The sequence below is a fragment of the Choloepus didactylus genome, assembly GCF_015220235.1.
Source record: "Choloepus didactylus isolate mChoDid1 chromosome 11 unlocalized genomic scaffold, mChoDid1.pri SUPER_11_unloc1, whole genome shotgun sequence".
Taxonomy (NCBI): domain Eukaryota; kingdom Metazoa; phylum Chordata; class Mammalia; order Pilosa; family Megalonychidae; genus Choloepus; species Choloepus didactylus.
The window spans coordinates 5,380,221-5,396,867 of record NW_023637577.1 but is presented as its reverse complement, the minus strand read 5'-3'; the positions used below and the strand labels follow the sequence as shown (position 1 = coordinate 5,396,867).

Below are 16,647 nucleotides of genomic sequence, written 5' to 3'. Positions count from 1 at the left end.
CTCTACTAAAAGAAATAGAAGGGGACCTTAAAAGATGGAAAAATATTCCATGTTCATGGATAGGAAGGCTAAATGTCATTAAGATGTCAATTCTACCCAAACTCATCTACAGATTCAATGCAATCCCAATCAAAATTCCAACAACCTACTTTGCAGACTTGGAAAAGCTAGTTATCAAATTTATTTGGAAAGGGAAGATGCCTCGAATTGCTAAAGACACACTAAAAAAGAAAAATGAAGTGGGAGGACTTACACTCCCTGAATTTGAAGCTTATTATAAAGCCACAGTTGTCAAAACAGCATGGTACTGGCACAAAGATAGACATATAGATCAATGGAATCGAATTGAGAATTCAGAGATAGACCCTCAGATCTATGGCTGACTGATCTTTGATAAGGCCCCCAAAGTCACTGAACTGAGTCATAATGGTCTTTTCAACAAATGAAGGTGGGAGAGTTGGATATCCATATCCAAAAGAATGAAAGAGGACCCCTACCTCACCCCCTACACAAAAATTAACTCAAAATGGACCAAAGATCTCAATATAAAAGAAAGTACCATAAAACTCCTAGAAGATAATGTAGGAAAACATCTTCAAGACCTTGTATTAGGAGGCCACTTCCTAGACTTTACACCCAAAGCACAAGCAACAAAAGAGAAAATAGGTAAATGGGAACTCCTCAAGCTTAGAAGTTTGTGCACCTCAAAGGAATTTCTCAAAAAGGTAAAGAGGCAGCCAACTCAATGGGAAAAAATTTTTGGAAACCATGTATCTGACAAAAGACTGATATCTTGCATATATAAAGAAATCCTACAACTCAATGACAATAGTACAGACAGCCCAATTATATAAAATGGGCAAAAGATATAAAAAGACAGTTCTCTGAAGAGGAAATACAAATGGCCAAGAAACACATGAAAAAATGTTCAGCTTCACTAGCTATTAGAGAGATGCAAATTAAGACCACAATGAGATACCATCTAACACCGGTTAGAATGGCTGCCATTAAACAAACAGGAAACTACAAATGCTAGAGGGGATGTGGAGAAATCGGAACTCTTATTCATTGTTGGTGGGACTGTATAATGGTTCAACCACTCTGGAAGTCAGTCTGGCAGTTCCTTAGAAAAATAGATATAGAGCTACCATTCGATCCAGCGATTGCACTTCTCGGTATATACCCGGAAGATCGGAAAGCAGTGACACGAACAGATATCTGCACGCCAATGTTCATAGCAGCATTATTCACAATTGCCAAGAGATGGAAACAACCCAAATGTCCTTCAACAGATGAGTGGATAAATAAAATGTGGTATATACACACGATGGAATACTACATGGCAGTAAGAAGGAACGATCAAGCCCTGATACAACCCAGAGTAATTTGGGTAGAGAATAAAAAGTATTTGCAAAGCCCCCTCAAGGGACTGAGGGGAAAAGTGGAAATATTAAACTTCCCCAGATGGGGAATTCCTGATATTCTTGCAAGCATTGAGGACCACCAGCTTAGTAGGCTAAGACCTACTAAGTGATTGAGAAAGTCTTTTGGACCAAAAGAGAAATGAAACAAAATATAATTTTAGTGGCTTGGACATTTCAAATGGAGTTGAGAGGTCATTCTGGAAGTAACTCTTATGCATTATGTTCAGTATCCTTGATTCTTGAAGGCAAGTGTAAAATTTTATAGCTTTTATGGTGTGACCATGTGATTGTAAAAACCTTATGGCTCACACTCCCTCTACCCAGTGTATGGACAAATGGGTAGAAAAATGGGGACAAAAAGTAAATGAATAATACAGGGGAGGAGGGTTATGGGATGCTTTGGGTGTTCTTTTTACTTTTATTTTTATTCTTAATTTTATTTTTCAGAGTAACAAAAATGTTCAGAAATTGACTCTGGTGTTCAATGCACAACTATATGATGATACTGTGAACAACTGTTTCACACTTTGGATGATTATATGGTGTGTGAATATGTTTTAATAAAAATTAATTAATTAATTTTAAAAAAGCTGACAGGAAAGAATCAGTGAAGTTGAAGACAAAACACTTGAAATGAGTCAAGCTGAGAAGCAGGGAAAAAAGAAAAAAAACATCAAAGGGGTAAAAGCACATGATCATATTGATTGATGCAGAAAAGGCATTTGACAAAATCCACCAAGCATCCTTTCTTGATAAAAACACTCCAAAGGTGGGACTAGAAGGAAACTTCCTCAGTATGATAAAGGGCATACATGAAAAACCCACAGTTAACACTGCACTCAACAGTGAGAGATCAAAAGCTTTCCCTCCAAGATCTGGAAGAAGACAAGGATGCCCACTGTCACCACTGTTATTCAACATTGTGCTTGAAGTTCTAGCCAGAGTAATTAGACAAGAAGTAGAAGAAATAAAAGGCATCTAAATTGGAAAGGAAGAAGTAAAAGTTTCACTATTTGCAGATAACATAATCCTATATTTAGGAAGTCCCCAAAAAATCCAAACAAAGCTACTACAGCTAATAAACAAGCAATCTAGCAGGATACAAGATCAGCACACAAAAATCAGTAGTGTTTCTATACACTAGTAATGAGCAATCTGAGGAGGAAATCCATTTATCAAAAAAAAAAAAAAAAAAATTCTATTTACAACCATAACTAAAAGAATCAAATACTAGGAATAAATTCAACCACGGATGTAAAGGACCTGTATTCAAAAAATTACAAAGCATTGCTAAAAGAAATCAAAGACCTAAATATATGAAAGGACTTTTCATGTTCTTGGATTGGAAAACTAATTATCATTAAGATGTCAATTCTACCCAAATTGATTTACAGAGTCAGCACAATCACAATCAAACCCCCAAAAGCATACTTTGAAGAAATGGATAGGTCAATTATCAAATTTATTTGGAAGGGTAAGAGGCCCTGAGTAGCCAAAAACATCTTGAAAAAGAAAAATGAATTTGGAGGAATCACATTTCATGACTTTAAAGCATATTACAAAGTTACAGTGGTCAAAACAGCATAGTACTGGATAAAGACAGACATATTAATATCAATGGAACCAAACTGAGAGTTCAGAATTGGATCCACACATTTATGGCCAATTGATTTTTGACAAGACTTCCAAGTCTACTTAACTGGGACAGAACAGTCTCTTTAACAAATGGGTCAACAAAAAGAAGACCCCTATCTCACACCTTGTACAAAAATTAACTCAAAATGGGTCAAAGTCCTAAATATGAGTCAGGATCATAAAACTCCTATAAGAAAATGTAGGAAAGCATCTTCAAGATCTTGTTGTAGGCAGTGATTTCTCAGACTTTATACCCAAAGCACAAGCAAACGAAAGAAAAAATGAGATAAATGGGACCTGTGCCAGTTTGAATATATTGTGTCCCTCAAACGCCATTATTTTTGATGTAATCTTGTGTGGGCAGATGTTATCAGTGTTGTTCAGATTGTAATTCTTTGAGTGTTTCTTTGGAATGCGCCCCACCCAGATGTGGATGATGACTCTGATTGGATAATTTCCGTGGCTGTGTTGTTCCACCCATTCGGGGTGGGTCTGAGTTGATCAGTGAAGCCATATAAATGAGCTGACATAACAGAAGGAACTCAGTGCAGCTGTGAGTGATGTTTACAAGAGGAGCTACAGCTAAGAGGGACACTTTGAAGAAAGCACAGGAGCTGCAGATGAGAGACATTTGAAGATGGCCATTGAAAGCAGACTCTTGCTCCAGAGAAGCTGAGAGAGGACAAATATCCCAAGTGCAACTAAGAGTGACATTTTTGAGGAACTGCAGCCTAGAAAGGAATATCCTGGGTGGAAGCCATTTTGAAACCAGAACTTCGGAGCAGAAGCCAGCCACATGCCTTCCCAGCTAACAGAGGTTTTCCGGACACCATTGGCCATCCTCCAGTGAAGGTAGCCAATTGCTGATGTGTTACCTTGGACATTTTATGGCCTTAAGACTGTAACTGTGTAACCAAATAAATCCCCTTTTATAAAAGCCATTCTATCTCTGGTGTTTTGCATTCTGGCAGCATTAGCAAACTAGAAAAGGACCACATCAAAAACGAAGACTTTTGTGCTTCAAAAGACTGTGACAAAAATGTGAAAAGGCAGCTTACCCAGTGGGAGAAAATATTTGGAAACCACATATCTGATAAGGGTTTAATATCCAGAATATATGAAGATATCCTACAACTCAACAACAAAAAGACAAACAACTCAATTTAAAAATGGGCAAAAGACTTGAATAGACATTTTTTCAAAGAGGAAATGGCTAAAAAGCACATAAAAATGCTAAACATCACTGGCTATGAGGAAAATGCAAATCAAAACCACAATGAGATATTTCACATCTACTAGAACAACTGCTATTAAACAAACAGAAAGCTACAAATGCTGGAGAGGATGTGGAGAAATAGGAAAACTTACTCACTGCTGATTGGAATGTAAAATAGTAAACCCACTGTGAAGACACTTTAGTGGTTCCTCAGGAAGCTAAGTATAGACCACGATATGATCCTGCAATCCCATTACTAGATATATACTCAGAAGAATTGAAAGCAAGAACATGAATAGACATTTGCATACTGATATTCATAGTGCATTATTCACAACTGCCAAAAGATGGAAACAATCGAAGTGTCCATCAACTGATGCATGGATAAACAAAATGGGGTATATATCTACAATGAAATATTATTCAGCAGTAAGAAGAAATGAAATCCTGATGCATGTGATAACATGGATGAACCCTGAGGATATTATGTTGCATGAAATAAGCCAGACACAAAAAGATAAATATTGTATGATCTCACTAATATGACCTAAATATAATGAGTAAACTCATGTGTTAATATCTAGAATATAGGTTATCAGAAGATAGTGAGGGTAGAAAATGGGGAGCTGATGCTTAATTTGTGCAGAATTTTTAATAAGGTTGATCAAAAATGTTTGCAAACAGATAGAGGTGATGGTAGCACATTATTGAGTATAATTAACAGTGCTGAATCATGTGTGTGACTGTGGTTGAAAGGAGAAGTTTAGGGTCATGTATATTCATGAGAAGGAAAGCTAGAGGATAAAACATGGAATTGTATAACCTAGTGAACTCTGTTATGGATGATGAAGGTGGTTAATAGTACAAATATAAGATGTTCTTCCATGAAGTAGAACAAATATACGTTACTATTACAAGGTGTTGATAATAGGATGGTATATGGGAAAAGATACACCTAATGCAAGCTTTGGACTACAGTTAACAGTAATATTTTAATATCTTCCATCAATTGCAACAAAATTAACACACATGCTAAGTGTCAATAATAGGGAGGTATAAAGGATATGGGGTTTTGCTTTTTGGAGAAATGAAAATGTTCTAATATTGATTAGTAATTAAAGCACGATGACTCTGCAATTATACTGAGCGCCATTGATTGTACAGGTTGGATGGGTTATATGGTATGTGAATAAAACTGCTTAAACAATTGTACCACATCTTTAGGGCAAGAAACAGATGTTTCCTTTTAAACCCCCCTAAAGGACAGATATGCACAGGTATAGCTGTTAGTGAATACCTGTGCATAAAATAGATATTGGATTGTATTGGAAGAATTTTTAGCCCAGAAGTTGATATACTGTGGGAATTATTTCTCCCATCATGCAGTTTTCTGAAACGTATTTCATTAAACATGTGTACATCATTATACAGACAATTTCATTTCTTTCTATTGACACTTGGTTAAATCACTTCAACATTGGTACTCTCTAAGGGATTTGTGAGTGCAAAAGGATTTGTACTGGTTCTTGTTGCTCCTGAAGACCCGTTGGGCGCCAAACCCCAGGTAAAGTTTCCAAGTCCTAGGCACTCGGGCTCTTCAGACGGAAGGAGCTGAGCCTCTCGGTTTGATGGCCGCTTGCGGGTAGCCCCTGGAAAGATAAACTATCGGAGGACGCCCCTCGGGTGACAGCCTCACAGGAGATGGCTTCTAGGGAGGCAGCTCCACACGTTACTACCTCTCAGGGGACCGGCCATCGTGGGACAGACGGCTCCAGGCTGCACCCCGCCTCCCCCCAGACCCTTCCCGCCGGCCCATCCTCGCCCTGCCGCGGGGCCCCCATCACCTGTTCTTTTTGTCCTTGTCATTCACGCCATTTTTTCCGAGCAACAGGATCTGCTGCACTTTGGCCACTTTGCCACGACTGGCGGCCTTGTGGATCTTGCCAAGGTCCCGGTCCCGGAGGAGGTAACCCGACCCGTCGGCCCCGCAGAGGCTGCGGGAGCTCACTGACGGAGCGATCTGGTTCCTCCCCAAGCCGAAAATCCTCTTCATCGCTGAGGCACCGGCTCCGGAGACACCTCAGCTGTCCCTCGGCTTTTCGCCGTCCCCCGAGCCCAGAACCAGTGCTAGAGGGGACCCCACCCAATCTCCGTCACACAGACACACAGGGAACATCAACACCTCTTGGCTGAGAATAACTGGCCAAACGGTTCTTGGCTGAGAATAACTGGCCAAACGGTTGACTAACGGAAGTGCACGTGCGCGCGCGCGCGCGCCTCAGGAGCCGGCGTCCGTGCGCGCGCGCGCGCCCCTCAGGAGCCGGCGTCCGTGCGCGTGCGCGCGCGCGCCTCAGGAGCCGGCGTCCGTGCGCGTGCCGATGTTTGCCGTGAGGCTGCCTTTAGCTCCGGCTTGTGTGTCCTGAGGGCCCCCTCCACCCCCAGCGCTGTCCGTCGTGTGTCTTCCAACTCCTTCCTTCCCTCTCCGGGTGGGATTTGGGCACCTCTGCTTCTTGTTTTGTGTGTCTCTTCTTCCCCTATTCCTAGCCCTCAACTTTGGTCTCTGATCCTTCCAAGGTTGGAGCAGGGAAGGAGAAGAGGGATAAAAGTTACAGGGTATGAAAGATATTGCTTGACTCGCGCTGATGTAAACTGACCTTGGAATCTTTTGGTCATGCAAGGTGTTTTTCAGGGACTTACTGCCCCAACCTCAGCCTTTATGACGACCGCTCAACCACAGATCCCTTAAGAGAGACCAATGTCTCTTGTGGTCAGCTGCTAGGAATGCTCCTCAATTTTCAACCCACAGTGCATCTCCAGTCTTTTCTACTGTGGTTGACTTGCTTTCTAGGAAGTCTTCTTTGGAAAAGACTCTCCACAAAGCTCAGAGAAAACACTTGCACATCCTTTCCTTCAACAGAATCTGGGAGCTTGGGCCATTCCCAAAGCAGGCCTCCATCCTCACTCCCCAGTCCTAGTCACAGCATCTCAGCTTAGACTCTTCGTCAGGAATGGGTCCAGCACCATGCTCTGTGCCCAGGAGGGGATTTCAGGTCGAGTACTCTTTGAAATCCTATTCATTGCACGTGAGGTGAGAGGCACAATTCCCGCCACTTCTACATGACCCAGCTACTCCCTCTAAGGAATTTCTCCTCCATTTCCAATTATTCCCTCAGCCTTTCCAAACCCTTTTATAGGATGGAGGTAAGTGGTGATCTAAGAGCGCAAAACCCGTTCTCAGGCATTTCTCTTGCAAGTTTTTTGTTTGTTTTTTTTGGCTTGGTTGGCCTAGAACCCCTTGATGGAATGTGTAATATTTGGGACCCGAGATGGAAAGAGGACAGAAAAAAGTCCCGATATAACTCCCTGCCAAAGTTATAAACTGCAAAAGAATCCATAAAATAGTGTTCTTCTTTTAAAGTATATTTGAACAAGTGTCTAAGTGAAGAACTTAAAAAAAATCTCCAAATCATAGAACTTAATGAAAACAACAGTAAGAAATAGAAGTGATTTACAGGACCTCAGATTAATCAAGAAAAAATTTTTCTCCTGAAATGATCACAGAAGTGCCTCTGGAAATCAAATTATCATAAGATAACTTAAAGCTCACAGAGCGATGTTATTGAGGGACTGCTTTTCTAAAAGAGAAAATAGCAAATTCTGTAAAATGATTAGCTAAAATCTGCCTCATAATACAATGCAAAATGCCCTTAACAAAACCGAAGAAACCAATAAATAGCATATTTATTCATTATGAACTTCATTTTTGTAAGTAAGGACTCACAAAATCTGGTTTCCCGATCAGATCGAGGGAAAGATATTTTGTTGAAACTGGGATTGAAGATTGCAAAGCAAAACAGAATTAAAAGGCAAAGCATATTCAATATGAGAGGTTCTTCTGGGTCTTAAATAATATCTTCATTAATGATCTAGGATAGAGAAATAAACAGCAAGTTAATTAAACCTACAGACAGTATTAAATCAGTATGAGGGAAAGACTGGTGAGAGATAGTAAGAAGCCTTTGAAGGTTAGGAACAGAAGTAGCAAATTAAAAAGATTTTGAGAAAGCCCATATATTTGAGAGGATAACTCCCTTGGAAATCAGTATGACTAAGAGCAAATTCAAATGATTGTGCAGACAAATAGACCCTAGATTCAATGTCCCAGGAAAATAACCACCATCATTTGACCTTCCCACTCAGAGATATAAAGTAACAATAGGTAGAAGGAGAAAAATTCCATAAAACAATACTCAATTCAAAAAAAAAAAGTTTTCATCAAAATGGAACAGAATAAGAATTCAAAGCAAGGATGGCTTATAATTTGAGAACCAATGATAGATCTTAAGTAGAGAAGAATATTAATATCACATATTATAAATATACTAATTGTTTTATTTGTCTACTGAGTAGAAAACTAAAGGTTATGAAGGGTATAATATATTTATAAGTAAACTACCTCAGAAAAGCAGAAACATTATTCAACAAAGCACATGAGGCACAATAAAGAAGAAATACAACCTGCCGTTTTCTGATTCTCACATATCTGCTAAGATTCACCTCTTACCAACCTTACTTATATACCCAGCCACTGACCTTCTTTCCTTAAAACAAACCTCCAAACTTGGCCCTGCTCAGACCCCTGCACTTGCTCTTCCCTGAGCCTAGAACACTCTTTCTCACAGATCCTCCCAAGTTTGGAGTCAGATCAAATGTTCTTCCTCAGTGACCCTTCTCTGACCATCATACCTAAAGCTGACCTTCCTGCCATGCCAACATCTCATTTTTATCTGGTTTTATTATCTTGAAGGACTCACCATTTTCTAAAACTATCCTGTAATCCATTTAATCCATTCATCATCTGTCTGCTTGCTTAATTTCTCCCCTTATGGTAATCTCTATGAGAGCTGGATCCTGAGCTCTTGCACTAACACCTCCTGCCATTTGTAAGCCCTCATTTTATGAGCATTGAATAAATGAAAAAAATATAACCTGGGTAGTTGTTATGTTTAGTAAAATACTAAAGAGTAGAAGAAAGTAGATGTAACAAATAAAAATAGTGATTAATGATATTATTATTATCAATGTCTAGCAGCAAAGTATCTGAATTCAGATTAAAGTTTTTAGTAGGCAGATGCATTAACACAAATTCTTCGGAGTGGGTAAACTAGACAACTCTGTAATTCCATATTTGGTCATTTTAGACCTCAAATGATGACATTTTGAGGATCACTCATCTAATAGCATCAAACCATCACATAGTATTTGCTTGAGCAGCCAAGGAAACTAAAACACCTCCTTTTCCCACCTTAGCTCAGACCTCATCATCTCTCTCCTGGAACATGCCTTCAGCCCCTTAACTGGTCTCTCTGCTTCCAGACCTGTTCCCTCTAAAATGTAAGTCAGGTCCTTCCGGGGCTAGCCAGTGGCTCCTCATTCTCTCAGACTCACACCCTGGATCCATGATTGGGTGGTAGAGACCCTCCATGAGTCAACTCTGTGCAGCCTCTCCAGGTTTAACTCTTGTTGCTTCCTCTATCACCCACTCCCTCTCCTATAGGCCCTGCCCAGATGCAGATGCAGACCCATAGATACATGCCAAGGTCACAGGATATTTGCATCACTCCCTGGAGAGTCCTGTCAGGCCAAGAATGAGGGGAAGGGGCCAGAACCACAGAATTTCTTTTGGCACCCAGGGAACAAGGGGCCTGAGGGCAGCAGGGCCTCTGCTTGGGGGCAGCGGACATGTCTGTCCTCTCACTGAGTGTCTGACCACAGGCTCCCCCTGCAGAGCTGACGATTAGCAATTAACTGGGAGGAATCTCAGGGGGTGAGGTTAATCGGTTAATCAGGGAACAGAGAGGGGGGGGCAGCTGGGGTTCTAGGGACTTTGCCCTTGACCCGAGGGTATAAAGAGGAGGGTCCCAGCCCCTCCTCAGGGTCTTGGGACTTTCCTGAGCTGCTGAGCAGGAATCGAAACGCATAACCCTAAGGTGAGTCCAGGAACCCCATGTCTCGACCCCATCCCCAACTCCTAGTAGAAAACAGCCCATCACCGCAGCCAGGAGTTCTCAGTCCCAGCTCCTCTTCCAGTCTCCCCTCCGGCCTCTGTGCCCCACTACAACCACCATCGCTTTCTCCCCCTATGACATCTTAACCCCAATCCAGCCAAAGGACTCGTAGTCTCCCAGGGCTTGAATACATCTCTGCCCCACCCAACAGCCAAGGACCCCTGGGACAATGGAGACAGGGTACTGAGGCAGAACAGGGGCACCCCTACCCCAACAGCCAAGAATTCCAGGGCAGTGCAGGGGCCCTAAAGTAAGCCAGACACTAGAGGAAGGGGTAGCAACAGACAAGATGGAATTTAACAAAGGATTATGAATACTGAATCTTTATGTAATTTGCTTTTTCTTAGTTGCTAGGGTATTAGAATAGTTAGAAGAAAAGAATTGAAAGAGTGGAACTGTAACCCACAGTATCCTTTGAAATTTGTTCATAGCTACTTGTTAAATGGTAAATTGAAAGCTATACCTTTTTGTATATGTTGTATTTCACAACAAGGAAGTAACTGAAACTGTGGTACTATGACTCATAACAACTTTGGAAATTTCCTATATATCTACATGTTAAATCATACATTGAAAGATATTACCTTTTTGTATGTATTATATCTCATAATAAGGAAATAACCGAAACTGGAGTTGTAACCTATAATATTCTTTGAAATTTGCTCTTTAACTTCTTGTTAAGTTGCACTTGGAAAGTTGTCACCGTTACATATATATATGTTACATTCTACAGTTAAAAAAAAAAAGGAAAAAAAAGTAAAGTAAGGTGGGGGCTTCCCAGACTTGGAGACAGGGTCGGGACCCTCCTTTCCTAAACCAGGCCTGGTTTGAGCCTCTTTGTGGGAAGAAAAGCTTTTGGTGTTTGCTCCTTGCCCCTCCGGGGACTGGATAAGGAAGGAAATTCATTTGTAAGAGGAACCCGGGGATGTGGGATCCAGGCGCCCCAAGGCGGTGCCACGGGTGGGGGTGCGGGGTGACTAGGAGAGTGTTCCCGGCTGGCCCCATGAACACAGGTCTCAGGCGTCAACGTGTTCTCAGGACAGCCCAGTTGCCCTACACCTGCAGGTCTTCTAAGGCCACAGCAGCTTTCTCAGCTCCCGAGTGGAGACAGGCGGCTCTCCCACGGGCCCTTTGCACACCTACCTCTCCCCCTCTTTCTCCAATTCACTCCCCTCACTTTTCATCTCAGCTTTTCTCTTTCTCAGGAAGACTTCCTCTCCCTTAAGAGCCCACCTCTGCTGCATCCTGTATCTTTCATTCTAGCACTTGTCCCGTTGCCATTTTCTGTTCATTTGTAGAGTTATTTGATTTAGATCTACCTCCCCCACTGGACTTCCAGCTTCCTGAGGAGAGGACCCCTGTCTGACTTCCACAGCCATGGTATCCTGTCCCGGCCGGCGGGACGTTCAACGGAAGCTCCAAATCCTGTGAGGGAGGAATGGTATGGGACAAGAGACACGAGGAATGACAGCAAGACAGGTTTTTGATCAAGCTGCAAAACTTTATTGAAGAGGCAGGGTATATATACCCTAAGGTAGAGGGAGTGGCTAGTACGAACGGGTGGCAGCCTAGGATTGGCTGCTGCTGTTGCTAGGGCAGATGGCAGATGTAAGGCTAGCACAGGATTGGTAGATGCTGTTGCCGGGTAGAAGGCAGGTAGTAAAGCTAGCACCCTAGATGTGAATCTTAGGCGCAAACGGCTATCACTTCCATAGAAGGCTGAGGGCAACTTAAACTGTTGTTACATCAGCCCTAGCGGTCATGTTGCATATCTCCGGCATCGCTGAGGGTGGATTTTATACATGCTACCTTAATCGTCCCCAACAGTATCCCAGCATCTAGCTCGGTGCCTGGAACAGAGCAAATGCTCAGTAAACAGTTGCTGAATGAATGAATGAATGAATGAATGAATGCCTGAATCTGTGGTGACCCTGGGTGAGGTTCGCTAGGTGTGTGTTTGGGATCACATGCTATGGGTGCCTGTGTGTGTGAACCTGTGTGAGTGTGTGCGTGAATGTGCAAGGGCAGGTGTGAATATGTCTGAGGGTGTGTTGGGGTTGTTAAGGTGTGTACAAATGCATGCAGTGTAAGTGTCTGGGTGTGGGTTTGACTGTGTGTGTGTGAATGTGTGTGTACAAATGTGTATGAATGTGTGAGTGTGAGAGTACGGGTTTGAATGTGAGTGTGTAGTGTGTGAGGTGTGTGTGTATGAATGTGTGAGTGTATGTGTTATTCTCTGTGTGTGAATGTGTGCAAATATGTGTGTGGTATAAGTGTGTAGGTGTGGGCTTGAATATATGTATGTGTACGTGTATGAGGTATGTGTATATGATATGTGCGAGTATGTGTATGAATGAATGTGTGTGTGTATACAAAAGTGCATGTGGTGTAAGTGTGTGGGTTTGAATGTGTGTGAGTGTGTATGTGTATGAGGGCATAGTGTAGGTGAATGTGCGTGTGTACAAAGTGTGTGGGTTTGAATGTACGTGAGGTTGTGCAGTGCATGTGAGGTGTGTGTGAGGTGTGCAAGTGAGTGTGAAAATGTGGGTTCGAATGTATGTGTGTGGAGTGTGAGTGTTTATGAATGTGCATGAGTGTGTATGTGTGATTCTCTCTGTGTGAATGTGTACAAATGTGTGTGTGGTAGAAGTGTACAGGTGTGGGCTTGAATGTGAGTATGTGTATCCAGTGTGAGGTGTGTGTATGGGTTTGTGTATATGGATGCAGGTGTGAGTGTGTGTGAATGTGTGTGTGCACGTTACAACTGTGTGTGTGGTGTAAGTGTGCAGGTGTGGGTTTGATTGTGTGTGAGGTGTATGTGTATGGATTTGTGGGTATGGATGTGTATGAGTGTGTGTGTGAAGGTGTGTGCACGTTACAAATGTGTGTGGTGTAAGCATGCAGGTGTGTGCTTGAATGTGAGAATGTGCATGTGTATGACGTGTGTGTATATGTTATGTGTGAGTGTGTATGAATGTGTGTAGCGTAAGTGTGCAGGTTAGGTTTGAATCTGCATGAGTATGTGCAAGGTGTATGTGTATGGATTTGTGTGTATGGATGTGTGTGTGCACGTTACAAATGTGTGTGGTGTAAGTGTGCGGGTGTCAGTTTGAATGCATGTGATTGTGTGTAGTGCATGTGAGGTGTGCATGTGAGTATGTGTGAGAGGTGTGCGTGTGAGTGTCTGTCCAGGGCACAGCAGCTGTCACTCAGTGCCGCTGCCCTTGCAGGTGTCAGATGCTGTCCTATGGCGAGAGGCTGGGGGCCCAGGCTGTCTCCCCAGTGCCGGTCTGCAGTGGGCACATGATGAGCGGGGCTGCCTTTGCCTATGTGCCCAGCCCACAGGGTGAGTGCTGCTCCCACCCTGCAGACCCTGCTCACCCCTGTGTGCCCACAGCTCGGGTGAGCCCTCTGCCCCCCACCTGCCCTTCCCACCCTCCCCAGGATCTTGGGGCCTCTGGGGCTCCTGACCAGCCTCTCCCCACCCCCCCAGTCCTGCACAGGATCCCAGGGGCCTCCGCCTATGCCTTCCCCAGCCTGGGCCCTGTGGCCCTCGCCGAGCCTGGCTGCCCCTACGGGGAGGTCCTGGAGCTCCCCGAGCCGCTGCCTGCCAAGCTGGCCCTGGAGGAGGAACAGAAGCCAGGTGGGCCTGGGGGGCAAGTGGGAGTGGCAGCCACTCTCCCAGCCCCCTGCCCACTATGCTCGTGGCCACCCCACCCCACCCCAACCCCAACCCCAGAGCCCGGGTGGGCCCAGAAGCTGCGCCAGGCCGCCACAATGCTCCTCAAGGTGCCGCTGATGCTTGCCTTCCTCTACCTCTTCGTCTGCTCCCTGGACGTGCTCAGCTCGGCCTTCCAGCTGGCTGGAGGTAGGGCCCGGGGGAGGGGGCTGGGGAAGGAAGGGTTCCCGCGGGGCCTTGGCCAATGCTGGCTCACACTACCCAGGGAAGGTGGCTGGTGACATCTTCAAGGACAACGCCATCCTCTCCAACCCGGTGGCAGGGCTGGTGGTAGGGATCCTGGTGACGGTGCTGGTGCAGAGTTCTAGCACCTCCACGTCCATCGTCGTCAGCATGGTCTCCTCTGGCTGTGAGTAGGCCGCTGGGCCAGGGAGAGGGCTGGGGCGGGGGCTGGATAGGGTAGGGGTGGTGGCTCAGGGCTGAGAATCGGGAGGCAGGAGGCTGGGGGCATCTCCCACGCTGTCCTCTAAAGTATGGCCGAGAGTCTGAGCCAGGAGGGACGCCCCCAGAAGCTGGAAAGGATGGTGAATGGGGAATAAGACCCCAGGAAGGTTCCCCTCCATTTTGCCTCTCCCTCATCACCCACTGGATCAGTGACACCTCTACCAGAGAAATAGAACCAGCAGGATATACAGATTTATACAGATTTACGGCAAAGAATTGACTTAAGACTGTGGGGTCTGGCTAGGCAAGTTGGAGTGCCTAGGGCAGGCCATCAGGAAGGGCAGGCTGGAAACCTGAAACTCCTGGATAGGAGCTGAGCTGCGTGGACCACAGGGGGACTTTCTTCTTCTTCAGAAAAGTCTCCAGTTTGCTCTTAAGACCTTCATTCGATTGCATGAGATCCACTCAGATGACACTCAGAAGGGACAATCTCCCTTACTTAAAGTCAACTGACTATAGATGTTAATCACATCTACAAAATACCTAGGTTGGCATTTGATGAATAACTGGGGACAGTGGCCTAGCCATATGCACACTCAGGTATACATATGCACACACAAGCAGAGGCGTGTATTTGCACAGAGGACCCGTATGCTCATGCATGCCCACACCTACACATATGCCCATGCTTGTGTGTGTGCCACACATATACAACCATACATGTACAAGCACACACATGTATTCACCCAGCCCAGGGCCACAGGTCCTGCGACGCTGAGGTTGCGCGATCTGCAGCGTGGCCGCCATGCCCACTGGGGGCTGGGGTGCAGGTAGTGCACCCTGCAGGAGCTGGCGTGGGGGCAGGAACGGGATGACCCTGACCCCATTCGCTAAGAGGCCCCCTCTCCCGCCAGTGCTGGAGGTAAGCTCTGCTATCCCTATCATCATGGGCTCCAACATCGGCACCTCCGTCACCAACACCATCGTGGCCCTGATGCAGGCAGGAGACAGGACTGACTTCCGGAGGTGCGGGGGTTGAGGTCAGGGGGGGAGAGGAGCTTTGTGCTTGTTGGGGGAGGGTAGCACCTCCCCACCTCTCGGTGCCGGCCCACCCCGCAACGTGGCCTCCCTGCCCAGGGCCTTTGCGGGGGCCACGGTGCACGACTGCTTTAACTGGCTGTCAGTTCTGGTCCTGCTGCCCCTGGAGGCAGCCACCGGGTACCTGCATCACGTCACTTGGCTCATAGTGGCCTCCTTCAACATCCGCGGCGGCCGGGATGCTCCGGACCTGCTTAAGATCATCACGGAGCCCTTCACTAAGCTTATCATCCAGGTGCGGATGGGGGGCTGGGGGACCCAGAGTGGATGGTGGGATGAGGACCCCCACCCTCACTCCCCATCTCCCGCCACGGACCACGTCTTGCCCACAGCTGGACAAGTCCGTCATCACCAGCATTGCCACCAGTGACGAGTCCCTGAGGAATCACAGTCTCATTCGGATCTGGTGTCGCCCAGATACCGGGAAGGTGAGTCCCAGGCCTGGCCCCCAGGTGAGAGGACTCCCTCTGCAGGCAGCCACCTGCTGGTTTCATCGTCCACTCAAAATCCTCCAGGTATACCTTAGAGATAGTTAAACCTGGAGGACAAATAGGTGAGCCCCTTACTGTGATACTGTGCCTGTGGCAGACATTGCTAATCCCTCCCAGCCTCCCATGGTGCCTTAGGCAGACATGACCAATCAATTCCAGCTGGAAGGTGATTGAATCTAGCACAGCAGTTCCCCACATGGGATTCCTAGACCCCACGTGGGGCAAGCATCAGTACCACTTGGGAACTTGGAGATGCAAATTATTGGACCCTTCCCTAGACCTACTGAGTCAGGAAAAAACAAAACAAACAAGACTCCAGGAGAGTGGGCCCAGCAGCCTATGTTTCAAAAATCCTTCTGTTCCATGCCCAAGTTTGAGAACCATTCTTCTAGCTCAACTCTCTGGCTTCACAGGTAGGGAAATAGGCTCAGAGAGGTTAAGAAACTTGCTGGAACTTGTCCTACAGTGTCAGAGCCCAAGCACAGGTCTTAGTATAGGGCTCTTGCCTGTCCCCTGGGGTACCAGAAGGTGGACAGAGAGAGTATTAGAAGGATAGAGCGGACCAGTAAGATAGAGAACAAACAGGAAACTG

The 16,647-nt window shown here is 45.2% G+C and overlaps 2 protein-coding genes across 15 annotated transcripts in view; one reads left to right on the top strand and one right to left on the bottom strand.

Annotated features, from left to right (window-relative positions):
- Positions 1 to 7,147, bottom strand: part of LOC119524366 (ankyrin repeat domain-containing protein 7-like) — a 58,020-nt gene extending 50,873 nt beyond the window's left edge. For all 9 annotated transcript variants that reach the window (XM_037822967.1, XM_037822964.1, XM_037822965.1 and 6 more), the window contains exon 1: positions 6,120 to 7,147. In XM_037822967.1, the coding sequence (XP_037678895.1) occupies positions 6,120 to 6,328 (209 nt within the window). In that variant the 5' untranslated portion in view covers positions 6,329 to 7,147. The remainder of the gene's footprint in view (positions 1 to 6,119) is intronic.
- Positions 7,148 to 10,219: 3,072 nt separating this feature from the next.
- Positions 10,220 to 16,206, top strand: LOC119524368 (sodium-dependent phosphate transport protein 2A-like). Of its 6 annotated transcripts, XM_037822978.1 has the most exons (9): positions 10,220 to 10,265; positions 11,683 to 11,784; positions 13,574 to 13,689; positions 13,837 to 13,986; positions 14,189 to 14,211; positions 14,288 to 14,431; positions 15,381 to 15,492; positions 15,604 to 15,799; positions 15,897 to 16,205. In XM_037822978.1, exons 2-9 carry the CDS (start codon positions 11,782 to 11,784, stop codon positions 16,098 to 16,100), a joined length of 948 nt encoding a protein of 315 aa, XP_037678906.1. In that variant the 5' UTR covers positions 10,220 to 10,265; positions 11,683 to 11,781; the 3' UTR covers positions 16,101 to 16,205. The 6 variants fall into 6 exon arrangements, with proteins under 6 accessions (XP_037678906.1, XP_037678903.1, XP_037678904.1 ...); XM_037822975.1 differs by having other exon boundaries at positions 13,837 to 14,211; positions 15,897 to 16,202; XM_037822979.1 differs by lacking the exon at positions 10,220 to 10,265 and having other exon boundaries at positions 11,146 to 11,784; positions 14,293 to 14,431; positions 15,897 to 16,206.
- Positions 16,207 to 16,647: the final 441 nt, after the last annotated feature.

Bases quoted from the DNA above. Each gene is read 5' to 3' on its own strand.
- LOC119524368 (XM_037822976.1), top strand. From the start codon at position 13,581: ATGCTGTCCTATGGCGAGAGGCTGGGGGCCCAGGCTGTCTCCCCAGTG. The intron at 13,690-13,836 runs GTGAGTGCTGCT...CCACCCCCCCAG, and splicing joins CTATGTGCCCAGCCCACAGG to TCCTGCACAGGATCCCAGGG. The intron at 15,800-15,896 runs GTGCGGATGGGG...TCTTGCCCACAG, and splicing joins TCACTAAGCTTATCATCCAG to CTGGACAAGTCCGTCATCAC.